Source organism: Chiloscyllium plagiosum, unplaced genomic scaffold (assembly GCF_037043375.1).
Source record: "Chiloscyllium plagiosum isolate Xiang-an unplaced genomic scaffold, Cpla_swu_hap1 HiC_scaffold_9, whole genome shotgun sequence".
Lineage (NCBI taxonomy): Eukaryota > Metazoa > Chordata > Chondrichthyes > Orectolobiformes > Hemiscylliidae > Chiloscyllium > Chiloscyllium plagiosum.
The window spans coordinates 74387146-74404134 of NW_028270147.1; the positions used below are offsets into that span (position 1 = coordinate 74387146).

Sequence of the window (16989 nt, forward strand, 5' to 3'; positions counted from 1 at the left end):
CATTTTTCTCTTCTTATAGACCACTGCCTTTCCAAAAACATATTACAGCATCCAAACTGCAGCAAGCAAAGCCATTCCTATGGTTGAAAACTAAACTTGTATTGTTTCTGTAGAATCATTGTACTGTACAACACAGGTTCTTTAGAGTTAGCCAATTGGTTCTACTCTGGTAATGTTTCCTGATGACTCAGACATTATTGCATTTGAGTACATATATCTTTTTGAAGATGTGGGTGGTAGAAGCAGATTCAATGCGACCAGGCAGTGATTTTCACATTATTTCAACTCTACATGATATAAATTCTTGCTAGCTTCTAGATCCAGTAGTCTTAAACCTAGATTCTCTGTGAACCAATCCTTTTGCAAGTGGAAATAGTATCTTCATATGCCATCTATCCATACCTCTCAATTTTCAATGTCTCTTCTGAATTTCTCTTAATGTCTTATTCACAACAAGGTCAATCTGTGTTTCTCTACTGTTTTTCCAACTGACATAAGCCTTTCATCCCCGTACAATTTCTGGACCCTCACCAAAATTTCTATTCACTGTGACCTAAAACACATGTAAATTACCGCAGTGTAAAAAATTATGACTTCCTTTTGCTGTTTCTCAAAGATCAATTCTGAATTGCATAAATTCAAATCATACCTAAGGAAACTGTTTGTGGCATGTCCCTGAGATTTGTCTTTCCCCTGTATCATTGAATCAATGAGCAGGAACTTGACATCATGGGGAAATGAATGATAAAAGTCAAAGTGTATCAAGTTAATTTTGAATAATTAGATTTGCAGTAATTTTAAATGTAATTGCATAGGTAATTTCTCGTAACTGTTCATGTTTAACTGGCTTTTTAGTCTGAGGGTCTATCATTGACAAGGTTTTGGAATGACTTTTAGCTTTTCTAGACTACACAATACAGATGGAGGTCTGATCTGACTGCTTGTCTTCATTACACAATTGTCTATTACAAAGCTTGAAGAGTTAACCATGTCATTAAATCAGTACCAGATTGATTATGCAGGAGTGAATCTGAAATGGAATTGATATGTAACCTTGCCTAATTGTGCCATCTGGAATAATACTGGCTTTCAAATTGCAACTATTTGGAAATTGGCTTCATGCCAGTGTGAATACAGAGTGCTCTATTATAAACAAGTTTGAGGACTCAATCTAGGATCTTCCCTACAGTGTGGAAACAGGCCCTTTGGCCCAACAAGTCCACACCAACCCTCCGAAGAGTAACCCACTCAGACCCATTTCCCTCTGACTAACTGACTATCCAGTCTTCCTCTTGTAAAACATCCAGTACAGTGCCCCCTCTCCCATCCCAGCAGTAAGATTGCTAATTCTGGTTGGGACATATTATTGGAGGAAATATGTAGTCTTTCACCTACAACTGTTCTGCCTTTTTTCTCCTAAAATCTCCAATATTTAGTATATTGAATAAACAGACAGGTTTGAAGAAAGTTGAAAAAGCATAACATCTTTTGGTGACCCTCTGATTGCTCTCCTGGCCATTTACAACAGTAATCTTAAGGAGGATTAGTAACCCTATTCCCGTTATTACTGAAATATATAGTACAGAAGGTCAGTTAGTAGTGGCAAGCATAATCATCCTCCCATGATAAACAGTGCAAATGGGGACAATACCAGGTGACTTTTTTTTCTTAGTGCTCAGGGTGAACTACAACACTTCATGTTTATATGAAACAAGCAGAGTTTGCAAGTCTTTTGAAGCTGGTAAGGAATTGTTGACCAAAATAGTACTAAATAAAGGTAGTAATCAGGTTCATTTTGTCTAAATCTAATAGGGGTACAGGTGTGCTAAAAAGCCCCAAATGTAGCAACATTTCTGTGCAGTTACCAGAAAGTGCTTCCGTAGGTAATGTCAGATCTCCATGCTGCTGGGACAGAAGAACATCAAACAGCAATTGTGCAATTTCTTTCATGTGGCGTGATTGTTCAATGGGTTTCTTGTCAAATGTACGCAACTCTGATTCTCACAGGATGAGCCCTTCTCTTTAATCTGTACTACATATTGAAAAATCATTCCTGTCAGCTGATGCTCACCCAGCTGCCTGCAAGAACTTTGGCATAGTTTTCACAACCTGTAAAGTACTAAAGCAGAACCCTGCTCAGATAAAAATGCCCAAGGAATTTGGAGGGCAGCCACAGAGGATATAGACAACGCCGTTGCAAATATTTGACAGAAATTTCCACAAAATGCTGAAAAACCTAAGCATGTAGAACCAGGAGTAGGCTGCAGTGGTTTGCCTGAACTAAACATGTATCAACTGTCACACATTGATAGTCAGTGTTGACCAAATACAATGGAACGTCCAGATGGCTTAAACAAAGTGCACAAGATGTGAACTGCTATTTCCAGCTGGTTACATCAACTTCCAGTGTTACGTCTGGTTTATTTTATGCTGCAAATAAATGACTTCAGGATTCCAAGTACACAGGATTCCAGGTACTGCTCCCTGCACGGCTCAATTTTTCCCTGCAATTTTCAACTTCCCAACATTGAAATGTGGCAAATAAGAAAACAAAAAGGAGTTCCCGTTTTACTAATTCAGAAATATTATGAACACATTGTGTTGCTATGGTTGGAAAATTAAATATTGTGAATGTTTTCTTTAAAGTTATGTTATTATCAAAGTATGACTTCTCTTCCAAGCCAAGTCAATGGGGCAGATTATAATTCAAAAGAAGGCAAGTGCTATTTTTGTGACAAAATTTTATTGATGACAAAGATTCCTTGCATTACACTGAGATTATTCTGCTAGAAATAAACAGGGCCCAAAATGGTAATGTTTTGTTACTTTTGTTTGACATAAGACATGGGGGTAGGAGGAGTGATGTCACTGCTGTCATGGAATCATGGGTTGAGAGAAGGGCAGGATTGGCAGCTCAGTATTCCAGGACACTGTCTTCAGATAAGACAGAGAAAGAGTTAACAGAGGAGAGGGTGTTGCAATATTGATCAGGGATTCAAGTTTAGCAATAAGCAGGGATGACATCTTGGAAGGTCCTCAAATGAAGCCATTTTGCTAGAAATTAAAATCTAAAAAGGAGCAATCACATTGCTGCGGTTGTACTATAAACCCCCGAACAGTCTGAGAGAAATAGATTAGCAGATATGTAGGCAAAGTTCAGAGATGTATATAGTGATAATCTGGGATTTCAACATCATTAACTGCAGTAGTCATAGTGTGAGAGATTTAGAGAAAGTAGAATTTTTAAACCTGCTCCAGGAGCGCTCTCTCGAGCCTGTATGTAGAAGGCCCTATAGGAGAGAGGGTGGTTGTGGACTTAATTTGAGGTAATGAGTGGTTTAAGTATCAGTGGAGGAGCATTTTGCAGACAGTGATCACAACTCTGCTAGATTTAAGGAAGGGACAGAGATCAAAGTTCTAAATGAGCAAAGGCTGGTTTCAATAATATCAGGTATGCTTTGGCCAGAGTGGAATCGATAAATGATACTTCTAGGTATATCTGTCGCCAAGAATTTCGGATGCATTCAGGAAGGAAATAGGGAGCGTACAGGGCCAACATGTTCCGATACAGACAAAAGGTGAGACCAAAACATGCAAATCCTGGATATCAATGGACATACGGAATTGGACAAAGAGGAAGAGGGAGGCTTATGGCAGATACTGAGGGCTCAAACAGCACAAGCCCTAGAGGAGCACAGAATGTGCAAGGGGTCAGTTTAAAAAGGAAATTAGGAGAGCAAAAAGGAGTAAGAAGGAATAATGGCAGGTAAAATAAAGAAACTTTCTCCATAATTTTGCAAGTATATTAATGATAAAAGGATAACTAGAGAAAGGGCAGGGCTCATTAAGGCCCACAGTGAAAATCAATGCGTGGAGCCGGAGCACGAAGGTCAGGTTCAAAATGAATACTTCATGCTGGTGTTCACTAGTGAGAGGGATGAAATGGCTATGGACATCAAGGAGAGGGGCTGTGATACTCTTAAAGAAGTTATCATAGACAGAGGGGAGATACTGAGTAGCAGCCTTGAAAGTAGATAAATCTTCTGGGCTAAATGAAATGTCTCTTGTCAAGTGAGGCAAGGGAGGAAATAGCAGGGACACTGGCAATAATTTTCAGTTCCTCTATGGTCACAGAAGAGGTGCCAGAGGACTGGAGGATAAGCGATACGGTACTATTATTCAAGAAGGGAACAAGTGATAGATCAGGAAACTACAGGCCAGTCAGTCAGAATTGGGGAAACGATTGGAAGCAATTCTGAGCAAAAGAATTAGCCTGCACTTAGGAGGCAGGAATTAATCAAGATCAGTCAGCGTGGTTTTATTGAGGGAGACCATGTCTGACCAACTTGATTGAATGTTTAAAGAGGTGACCAGGTGTGTAGATGAGGGCAGTGCTATTAATGTAGTCTACTCGGACATCTGCAAGGCTTTTTGCAAAGATACCACATGGGAAACTGATAGCAAAGCTAAGAACCCAGGGGATCCAAAGACATTTGGCAAATTGGATCCAGAATTGACTGAGCTGCAGGAAGCAGAGGCTGAAGGTTGAGGAGTGTTTTCTAACTGGAAGCCTGTGTTCAGTGGGATTCCTCAGGGATAACTGTTGGGATCCTTGTAGTTCGTAGTATGTACAAATGATTTACACTTGAATGTAGGAGGATTGATCAGTAAGTTTGTTTATAGTATGAAAATAGTGAGGAGGGCAGGCTTACATTACAGGAGGATGTAGATGGGCAAATGGAACTCAATCCACATAAGTGTAAAGTGATGGACTTGGGCAGGACAAACAAGGCATGGAGTACATGATGAATAATGAGGCCCTGGGAAGCACCGAAGATGAGAGGGAACTTGGTGTGCATGACCATCAATCCTTTAAGGTGGCAGGACATGTAGATAAAGTGGTTAAGGAGGCAAATGGATATTTGCTTTTAGTGGCAGAGGCACAATGTTAAAGAGGAAGGAGATTATGCTGACTCTGTACAAAATGATGGTTAGGCCACAGCTAGGGTTTTGTGTGTAGTTCTAGAATCCACATGATAGGAGGGATGTGATAACACTGGAGAGGTATGGAGAAGATTTACTTGGATGTTGCCTGGGCTGGAGAGTTTTAGTTATGAAAAGAGATTGGATAGACTGGGGTTGCTTTCTGGAAGGAGAGGAGATGAGGGGGACATGTTTGAGATGGATCGACAGGAAGGAACTTTTCTCCTTGGTGCAGGGACCAAGGGGCATAGATTTAAGATAAGGGGCAGGAGGCTTAGAGGGGATGTGAAGAAAAAAATCTTTTGCCCAAACAGTGGTGGGAACCTGGAACTCGATGACTTTAAGTGTGGGAGGGGCAGACAAATCTGTAACATTTAAGAAGTAATTAGATATATACTTATGCTGCCAACGCATACAAGGCTGTGTGCCAAGTGTTAGAAAATGGGATTTGAATAGATAGCTTGTTATTTTTGTTGTATACAAAATTGATGGGCTGAAGGGCCTTTTTCTGTGCTGTAGACCTCAATGACTCTGAAAGGCTCCCCTGTTGGCATGTGTTTTGCAAATGGGTGTCTGGACGCTGTTGTAGAGATCAAAATCTGTTAGGAATTGCACATATACTGATTGAAGTTTGATGACTCTAAGAGCCCATTGACAATAGCAATGTTTCATACAGAAGTTATGATATTGCTTTGTATACCACAGTCCTTAGTATAGATTAATCCACTGATAATGTCTTTTGGAGCAATTTTACATTTTTGAAAGAATAAATATCAGAATCAGCATCTTTGTCCGTTAAAGATTGGAGAGAAGTTTGGCAGAACGTAAGCGGTTAAATGAGAGTACAGTCTAATGAGAGTACAGTAGGGTGGGGGAGGATTGAACTGAAGGGAACAATGCAGTGTGTTTCTATTGGATTCCCTGTCTGTCCATTGATTTACTTAACAGGCTCATTTAGTGGAATTGCATGGAACTCTGTATGACTGGGCAATATATTTATATTTTGGGAGTTAGATTTTGGACCTTATAAAAGGATTCTATTAGAAGGTGGTGGCATTGGGAAGGCATTATCTTCACTCCCTGCTACAAATTCCATTTCAAAGCCACAAGCATCATCCCTCCCTTGGTAAGTGCCTGAGATTGAACTACTCTTTTCCCAACCTTGGTGTCATATTTGACACTCAACAAACTCAATATTATTTCAGATGATGATGGATGAGTTGTTTAGAAAGTTCTGTTGTTCTTCTGAGTTCAAAGATATACCTATTGACTCCAAATCTACCCAGTGGTTTGTATGTGAACATTATAGTAGAGATCAAACTGATGCCTCTAAAGCTTGAATTCAAAACTCAATGTTTGGGATCCTACAAGATGAATAGTTAAAAAGGAAAGATATGAGAAGACAAATGCCATTCCTGGAACATGTGCTTCATCATGAACCCACGTTATTAAAAAGGCAGGCTGGGTGGAAATTGTAAAGCTATCTTCTCAAAATTTGTGAATTAGTTAATGTATAATGTAAAAGTAGTGCAACAATGACGTAATAGACAAAACAACACTTGAAGAAGTCGATCCAAAGCTCTCTGCTTAATTTGTAAATCATTTTATCTCGTTCAAAATGTTAACCTTAATTGTGTCTGATAATGTGACCCATGGAGCGAAGCTGGGATGGGACTGGGCTGTGAGGCTTTCCATAATTGAATTGAATCTCTAGGATTGCACATGATGAATCGTTGTAAAGGGGAAGCGCCCCAGATTGATTGACATCCCGGGAACTGCACAACAGTGTAAATCCATGCCTTTAAATTAATAAGTAGCATGAATAACATTTTACTGTAATCCTAGATTGTTAATAAGATTACAATGATCTTTGCTGTGGCTAATTTTTCTTCTTTCTTCTTCTTCCTTAGGACAGCTGTCAACCCCCAGCCTGCCGCGAGGACCTGATGAAGAGTTATCTTGCAGTTCTCAGAGCCCAGTGACCTCCAGTAAGGTACAGTAGAGCATTTAACTCACTGTGCAGACTGCATTTTCTTTCACTTACTATGGGTGTCAAATCACAGCCTTGTTTCATGTTGGTAGCTAACTGTGCATTGTGGCGTTAACCATATGAAGCAAAGAACACAGGCTTAACTTTAACTAATGCGAGGCTTAATTTTTTTTCTATTTTTACTATGTTGACATTGTGTGCCTATTGCAAAACGTTGTCCAAGAACACAAGTGCATGTAAATGTATGCACACAGCATATATAATATGTACTTAAATACACACATATCCATGTATTGGGGCTGAAAATCGACAAAGGTTTCAAAAAATTCACCTCAAATGTTGACCCCATTGACATCAGGCTGAGAGAATTTACATTACTATAAGTACTATAAGAGTTCTGAGGTGTTGGACTTTTTTTTCTGTTATAACATTAGACAGTTAACACTAATGAGTGAATTCCTTGACAAGAAAGACAATGGTGTCCAGGTCATGGAAGTTGGTTCAGACACATGACATCCAAATTGATAAGGAGGTAGCATTGGATTAGGCAGACTTGTTATCATCTAGTAGGATTTGATAGAGTTACCTGAAACCAATTGGAACTAGGAAATGGATAATGGTTTTATGTTAATTCGGGGATAATTGGGTGAAAACTGTCTGTATAAAGATGGGAAAGGGCTCTTGAGGTGCAATGGTAGTGTCCCTACCTCTCAGTCAGGCGTTTAAGTTCCAGCTTCACAAACCAGAGCCATATGTCTTAACATATCTGAGCAGTTAATTAAGAACATGCATAAATATGGGGAACAAGTCATCAGTAGGCTGGAGTTTTGTAATTTGTATATTGAAGTAAAACTGACCTCAAAAGCAATCATCCATGGACCAAGGTATTAGTATAGTTTGGTGTTTCTTGGTTGGTATTGACACGGTGAGCTGAAGGGCCTGTTTCTATGCTGTTTGAATGTATGACTCTTCTAACCTCTGGTGTGGCACTTGGGGTGCAGTGGTAGTGTCCTTACCTCTGATCCAGAAGTTCTGGGTTCAAGGCCCAACAGAGACAGAGGGAAGAAAATCCAGCACAAATTTGTTCAGGGCAAATCATGTTGAAACAAGTTGCTTGAGCTTTTTTGTGAGATTAGAGACAGGGTTGATGTGGATAACTCTGTCGGTGTAGCATCTTTCAGCTTGAACTTTCGATGTGATAAAACTTTCAGCTGCACAGCAGACATTTGGGTAAAGTTAGAGCTCACACAATAAAAGAGATATTAATAACATGGATATGAAATTGGTAAAGTGATGTGACTGTTAAAACTGATGGATGTTCTTCAGCCTGAAAACAGGTTTGCGATGATGTTCCTTAGGATTCGGTGAACAGGCCACAATAGCAGCAATTGTGGATGATGCAAAACTTGGAAATATCATGAACCAAGAGTAGGAGAGTACAGGACTTAAAAAGGACATAGGCAGGTTGGTGGAACGAGCAGGCAAGTCGCAGATTAAATTTAACGCAGGGAAGTGGGAAGTAAATCAAAAACAGAAGCTGCTGGCCAGATTCAACAGGTCTGGCAGCATCTGTGGGAAGAAAGCAAAGCTAACGTTTTGAGTCCAGTGACTCTTCACCAAAAGTGTGAAGTGGTTTTATTTTGTTGGAAAAACGCAAAGACACATTGTAAACTTAAGAGTCCAATTCTGAAGGGATGTTAGGAACAGAGAGAGTAAGATGTATACGTGTATAAATCATTGAAGGTGCCAGGACAGGTTGAGAGTGCAGATAATAAAGCATACAGTATCCTAGGCATTATGCATACTGGCATGGAATATGTGGGTAAGAAGGTTACATTGACCTTATGTCAAATACTGATTTGGTCCAGTTCTGGCATCAACATTTAGGAAGGAATTGAAAGCATTAGAGAGGGTTAGAGAAAATGTTCATGAGGCAGAAGTTTACATTTTCTAGCTGGTGGCTTTGCAGACAGGGTGAATGGTGAGGGAACAGGCTGTGTAAAACTCTCCAAGTGGTCTTCCCATTAGCCTTGCACCCACCCTAACCTCTGTACAATCTTACAGTGGGACAGGTGAGGCCATCCTTTACCCCCATCAAGGCCCTTACGTTGCCAACTCATAACCACTTAAGAATATTGTCCGTGCAGCTTTGATTTTCAGGCTGCTAGAAAGAGTTCAGCAGTAGGGGTGAAGGAATGGTGACAAGAGGAAAAACTTATTCACACAGTGAATTGTTAGGATCTGGAATCTACTGTTTTAGAATATGGTAGAGACAGTGTCAGCTGAGGCTTTCAAAATGGAATTGGATTATTGTCTTTTTTGGATTAAAATTTAGTCATATACAAATATCTGTTCTGGTCTGCCTGTAGTCATGTGACCTCTACCATGAAGGGAGCACATGGACAACACAGTGGCTCAGTTAGCACTGCTGCCTCACAGCGCCAGGGACCCGGGCTCGATTCCAGCCTCAGGCGACTGTCTGTGTGGAGTGTGCACATTCTCCCCATGGCTGTGTGGGTTTCCTCTGGATGTTCCGGTTTCCTCCCACAGTCCAAAGATGTGCAGGTTAGATGGATTAGCCTTGCTAAATTGCCATAGTGTCCAGGGATGTGCAGGCTAGGTGGGTTAGCCATGGGAAATGCAGGGTTACAGGGATGGGGTAGGGTGATGGCTCTGGGTGTGATGTTGTTCATATCAGTGGTGTGGACTCGATGGGCCGATTGGCCTGCTTCCATACTGTAATCTATTCTATGATTCTCCTATGACACATCTTGTAGGCAGTAATTTTAAACTTCACTTCAGTTCGTCCTTGTATTGATCACACTGATGTGTTGTACACTTGAAACATGGTGTCAGAAGTGGTCGCGAACTGAAATAAGAAGCAGAGTTGCAGAGCTTTGAGCTGCCGTTGAAGAAAGCAAAGATTACAATGAGAACCTTGCACATTGAAAATGGCTGCAGCTTTTCCCCTAACAGCTCCTAGTCAAATGACTTGGGGATATAAGGCAAAATTTGGAATTTTTCCATGAACAATTGCAGAATTATGCATTATTTACAATTTTGTTAAACAAACCGGGACAAGTTGGTCCACTTTCCAACACTTCTGGAAAAGACTCTCTCAAAACATATTCCACCCAACATTACTCTGAAGTGCAGAGAAAGAAACACATTGCAGAAATTTTAAAAGCTTTGAGAGCACACTTTGAGTCTCAAGTGAACATTACATATGATTGCTGCATGTTCAAAACTAGGGAACCAAGTGAAAAAACTTCATTGAACAGTACATTACATCATGAACACAGCTTACACAAGTCTATTAATTCACGCAATGAAAAGATAAGCTAATTAGAAACAGGATTGTATGAGGAATAACGGTTTCAAAAGTGAAAGCATGCCAACAGAGGGAAGACTAACTTACACTCAGGAGTGTGATTGACCTGCACAGTAGTGCTGAGATTGTGAATTCACACCCTGAGCATATTCATGGCAGAACAACCTTGGTCTTGTATTATGCTGACCAATACTTGAGGCATGTGGAGCACACTATCACAGAGAAAAGGCAGAATACAAATTTTGCAAAAGAGAAGTCATGTCCAGCATGTTCTAACTGTAAGAACCGGAATCATTTTACACACAAATGTATGGCTAAAAAGAAGCACAATAGGCAACTACAGATGGTCAGTGGAGAGATATTGGCTGAAGATTCTGATGAATCACTATATACGATATAACAGGTTTTTTCAGTCAAATCAGTTGGTAGAACATGGTTTAAGACTCTAGGAATGAGACCTGTAGAAATAGGACAGGTCGGTGCAAAATGTCAGATAAACCTCATTTTTTTCATGCAAAACCATGGCCAGCATAGAGCTGTGCAAAGTGGCTCAACATGGGAATGTAAAAATGGAGTCCTTGAAAGTAAGGTTAAGGCCAAATGATGGCATTATACTCACGTTGAGAGAGCTTTTCATTAACATGAAGGAGGATTTGGAGTCTGGATTATAAATGGCATATAAGTGCCACCAGTGCAGCCAGTCTAAAGCGTGGGCTCGTAACCCTTGACATGCCAAGTGAGATTTGCAAAATTTCAGATCACAATAAACCATCCGAGATGATTATAGTGCTGTTTTCACAGGGGACGGCTGTCTTCCAGGAGAATATCATCTCAAAGCAGATGAGAGTGTAAGACTGATTCAGCATCTGCTGAGGAGAGTTCCAGCTGCCCTCAGGGCCAGCCTGAAGAACTTTATTGAAGTGCTGGAAAAGAAGTGGATAATAAAGAAAGTGGCAACTCCTCCAGAATGGATTAGCAGCATGGTAGCAGTGAAACAAGGAAGCTGAAAGTATGCATTGAACAGTAGAATGTAAATAAAGCCCTGAAGAGATTTCACAACACAACGCCAACCATTGAAGAAATTTTGCCATGACTTGTAAAGGTAATAATTTTCACCACCCTACATATGAAGGATGGTTAAGGGTAAGTGAAGCTGATGAAAGCAGCAGCTTTCTAACCACATTTTGGGTGTCATCTGGACAATACCATTTGGCATTCCCACTATTCCAAAAGAATGCCAATGGAGTCAATGTTGGATAGTTAGTGATCTTGGATGAAAGCAGGAGTGGATGATTTGCTGGTTTATGGATGCTAAAACACAAATGGAAGAAGCCATTGCTGACCACAATCAAAATCCACTTGGACTGCTTGGTAGAGCTTGCAAGATGACCATGAAGGTGAACAAGAAAACAATTATAGTCAAAGTTGCCTGAAGCCGAGTGCATAGATGTTGTTCTGACACTAGGAGTTCTTTTGCCAGATTCTGAAAAAGAGTGCTGTAACAGCAATGCGATGGTTAACGGATGTAAAAGCAGCGGAACACTTTGTTAACTGTTTGGCAAAATAGCCAACTCCTGGCTAAGGATGTGCAGTGGTATTGAGGCAAAGAACAAGAAGCAATATTCACTTAAATGAAACAACTGGAGATGGTAATGCCAGTGTTGAAATGCTATACAGTGAATAATGAAATCTCCCGACAACATGACACCAGAGAGACTAGACTTGAAGCAACCAAAATGCACCAAGGACAACTGGTTCCATTTGCATCCAGGGCACTAACACAAACAGGAAAATATTACGCCCGAATTGAGAAAGAATGCCTGACCATTGTCTTTGCTTCTGAACATTTTAACCATTACCTAGTTGGAAGAGACAAAGTGACAGTCAAGTCTGACCACAAGCCACTTCAAGGCATTTTCCTCAGGCTGCCATGATCTGCTCCAAACCATCGTTAAATAATGTTATTCCAGTTGCAGAGATACATCTGGATGTGAGGTACAAGCAAGGGAAGCTGATGTATTCTGTAGACACACTGTGAGAGCAGCTGCCTGATGATGAAAGTGGAAGATATGACAACTAAATGTGAAATCTTCCCCATTCACTGTGAAGCAGCAGCTCATCATGCTCTGGGATTTATAAAGGCAGCAGAGAAACTGTATATAACCCATAAGCCCCTCTCTCAAATCAAACAAACTATCCAACAAGATGTAAAGCTCAAACAGTTGCAAGAAGTAGTGACATAAAGAATGCTGGAGAGCATGAAGGACACATCTGTTCTATAACAACATCCTAGGAATATGGAGATAAATTGACAGCCCAGGATGACATGTTGTGCAAAGGCAATGGAGTCATTATCGCAAAGGAATTGAAAGGTGAGGTGCTAAAATGCATCCATGCATGGTCCACACCAGCAAGCACAACACTTGTAATGAGAACTGAGCTAAACAGATGAGAGAGCTGCTAATGGTACACAGTATTCCAGATAGACGATGAAACTGGGAGTGATCCTCTGCACTCTTGCAGGAACCTATTATCTGGTCACTGTAGACTGCTATTTTGGTGAGTGGCAGGAGGACCAGTGACTGTCCCTAAGATTGTCAAATTCCTAAAAGCATGCTTCAACTGTTACAATATTCCAGAAATTATGACAAGCAACAATGGTCCTCAACTCCTGAGCGAAGAATTTAGTCACTTCAAGAAAGATTGGGAAATTCAACACCACACATCATTTCCTCATTATCTCCAATTGGAAAGGTGGAAGTGGCAGTAAAAATCCCAGATGGAATCATAAAGAAACCAAAGCAAATCCCAAACAGGTGTATACAAGACAATTCTCAAGTGGAGGAGAACACAAAGACTAATGTCACACAAACTAACAAACTAATCTTTTAATAGCGAAAAGCTACCCAGACTAGAAGAAGCAACAGATGAGTTTAAAAAAAATCGTTGTGAAATAGTAGAAAAGCAAATTTTCTTTTCAACAAGCCTGCTAAACCATTGCTAGAGTTGATATTGGAGAGTTAGTCAGGGTGTGAACATTGAATAATCTCAACAAAAGCCAGGCCAAATGGCAAATTATGAGCTGCATGGAGCAGTTGTCACCTTGATCATAGACGGTGGATGTGAACAGCCAGACATATCATTACAACTGCAGCTACGTGCACCCAGTTAGAGGTTGCTTTTTTTCAAATGCAGGTGGCTGATCAGAAAAAGGTGAATGTGTCAACTGTACAGATTGTATATCAATATCAGACCCAGAGGTCCACAGCAATCCAACCACTGAAATCGGATAACAGCTACATCTGTAACAAGAAACCAGATAGAAACACTACTCCATGGTGAACAAAATGACCCAAGTGACCAACCAATGACAGCAACATGCACGTATACTATTAAGAAACCAACATGCTTAAAGGATTATTTGTGCAATTCATACACAAGAACTGATGGAAGTAACAAACTGCTAAGGCATGAGGCATAAATGTTTGGTAACTTGGGTCACTGGAACTGTACACGATTATCCATGCCATCATCTGTGTAAAAAGGGGGATATTTGATTCGAAATACAGTCTTTTTATTCAGTCATGAAATGTGGGCATCCCTGCCTGGATCAGAATTTATTGTTCATCTCAGGATGCCCTTGAGAAGTAGGTGCTGAGTTGCCTTCTTGAACTGATGCAGTTCCTTTCGTATAGATACGCCCACAATGCCAAAAGAGAGGGAGTTTTAAGATTTACACTCAATGGCACTGAAGGAATGGTGATCTGTTTCTAAGTCAGGACAGTGAGTGAGTCAGTGGATGTTTCTATGTATTTGCTGCCCTTGTCCTTAGAGATGAAAATAGTCATGGGTTTGGATGGCACCATTTAAGGAATCTTGGTAAAATCCTGGAGTGCATCTTGTGGTTGTACACAATGTTGCCACTGAGCATTGATGGTGGTGGGAATTAATGTTTATGGGTGTGATGCTAATCAAACTGACGGTTTGTCCAGGATGGTGTCAAGCTTCTTGAGTGTTGTGGGAGCTGCACCCATCCAGGCAAGTGGCTGGGTTGTGCCTTGTGCCTTGTAGGTGGTGGGCAGGCTTTGGGGAGTCAGGAGGTGACTTACTCTCAATGTTTGTTCCAGTCTGCCCCGGAATCATCCAACCTCTAACACACACATCAATAAAGTCCTCATGTTGACCATATTGTGTTGTACATTTGAAAGATTATTTGAAAAGGACAAGTCACAAGGGCATTGGGGAAAATTCAAGGGAGTGGTGTTAAGTGAACTGCTCTTTCTGAGAAACAGCACAAATACAGTTGGCTGAATAGTCTATTTCTGTTCTGAAATCAATCAAAAATTCTATGGTGAACCATTGTCATATTGCATGACATATAAGTTGCTGTGGTTCTGTTCGCCGAGCTGGAAGTTTTTGTTGCAAACGTTTCGTCCCCTGTCTAGGTGACATCCTCAGTGCTTGGGAGCCTCCTGTGAAGCGCTTCTGTGGTGTTTCCTCCGGCATTTATAGTGGCCTGTCCTTGCCGCTTCCGGTTTTCAGTTTCAGCTGTCCGCTGTAGTGGCCGGTATATTGGGTCCAGGTCTATGTGTTTGTTGATGGAGTTTGTGGATGAGTGCCAAGCTTCTAGGAATTCCCTGGTTGTTCTTTGTTTGGCTTGCCCTATAATGGTAGTGTTGTCCCAGTCAAATTCATGTTGCTTGTCGTCTGTGTGTGTGGCTACTAGGGATAGTTGGTCGTGTCGTTTCGTGGCTAGTTGATGTTTGTGGATGCAGATCGTTAGCTGTCTTCCTGTTTGTCCTATATAGTGTTTTGTGCAGTCCTTGCATGGGATTTTGTACACTACGTTAGTTTTGCTCATGCTGGGTATCGGGTCCTTCATTTTGGTGAGTTGTTGTCTGAGAGTGGCTGTTGGTTTGTGTGCTGTTATAAGTCCTAGTGGTTGCAATAGTCTGGCTGTCATTTCAGAGATGTTCTTGACGTATGGTAGTGTGGCTAGTCCTTTGGTTGCGGCATGTCCTCGTTCTGTTGTCTCTCCCTTAGGCATCTGTTGATGAAATTGCGAGGATATCCATTTTTTGCAAATACCTTGTATAGGTGTTCCTCTTCCTCTTTTTGCAGTTCTGGTGTGCTGCAGTGTGTTGTGGCCCTTTTGAACAGGAGGCTCCCAAGCACTGAGGATGTCACCTAGACAGGGGACGAAACGTTTGCAACAAAAACTTCCAGCTCGGCGAACAGAACCACAGCAACGAGCACCCGAGCTACAAATCTTCTCACAAACTATGACATATAAGTGACTTGCATATTAATATCATTGTGCATCATTCATATGGTGTTATTTTTGAACCAGGTCCTGCACCAATGTTTTCAGTTCACTGCCAGGATGGCTCCTTGTCCAATTAAATACTGGCTGACCAATGGATATGAGCAGTTATAGATTTAGATCCTCCATGCTTTATGTATTGTACTTTCCCCCTTAAATAATATTCAGTTAGGAATCTTGATGGCACAACATTTTAATGTAAATTGTTTTTTCATAAACTGACACTTCTTCTGAGGTTTCAGCCTTTTAGAAATAATTGCTGTAGGAGTTGGTGCTGCTCTTAACACATGCTGTAAGCGGTTTGTGTTGGCTGATTAAACCTGTGTCCCCCTCAGAATTTGTTTTGTACAAATTAACAGTGCTAACAAGGTTATAGGTTCCCAGGGAAAAAAGTGATTTCAGTTCTGTTCACTTTGGACATTATGATAAATTAAGGTTTCCATAAGGAAGCTCAGTATCCGATGTGTAGAATTGCTTGTTGGCTGTAGGTGACAACTGATTGGATGTCGGTGACTTATGAGTGGAGGCATTGATTACATCATTGCAGCGCACTCCGATTTATGACTGACAGCCTGTATTACAGACCAGAGCAAATATTAAAGCATGAACCCATTTTTAAATTTCAAAGTGGATGGGATTGCAATCTCTTGCATAATTCAGTCGTTGTGTGAGTGTTCCTTTTGTGGAAAGGGCAACAGAATCTGAAACCCTGTACAGAACTTTTCGGAAGTTGGAACACTTCTTTAATCATTGGAGGATGTCTGACGGTTTTGGTTATGAATGGACAAGTGTCTGGTTTAAGATTTTAAATGTTTAGAGGTGCAGCCTTAATACAATCATTATTCACCCATTATTGAGTTACTGAGGCAAGCTATCTGATTTGAGGTAAAAATATTGGATGATATTTCATATCAAAATATGCAATTGTAGTTGTAGAACTCAAGTGGTTCAGCCCATTATTGCCACACCAATAGAGCTCCTGACACTGCTTCCACTTCCCATAACCTTGCATGTTCCACTAATGTAACGATATAATGACAACTTAATTACCTCCTTTGCCACCACTCAATTAAGAAGATTTTAAAAAGTAAACATTTTATTCTGTCTTCTACTGAGGTAAGGCCACACATGTCGCTAAGTCACTGTCATTCCAGGATACTTTGTTGAGGTGGTGTGTTTGTAATATTTGATCACTTAATCAGTAATGTTGCTTATTTATATTTCCCAGCTTCCTAAAATAAAAATAGGTTTTCACAGTTGTTTACATTATTATAAAAATATATTTTCTTTTTTCCATATTTCCCACATAGATGTTGCACAGGCTTTAATTCTTAAAAAAATAATGTTGCTTTGTTACTTGGC

At 40.5% G+C, this 16989-nt stretch overlaps 1 protein-coding gene across 2 annotated transcripts in view; it reads left to right on the forward strand.

The window, feature by feature from the left end:
- Positions 1–16989, forward strand: part of LOC122554545 (adhesion G protein-coupled receptor D2) — a 308358-nt gene that overhangs the window by 202053 nt on the left and 89316 nt on the right. For both annotated transcript variants that reach the window (XM_043699743.2, XM_043699744.2), the window contains one exon: positions 6894–6976. In XM_043699743.2, the coding sequence (XP_043555678.1) occupies positions 6894–6976 (83 nt within the window). The remainder of the gene's footprint in view (positions 1–6893; positions 6977–16989) is intronic.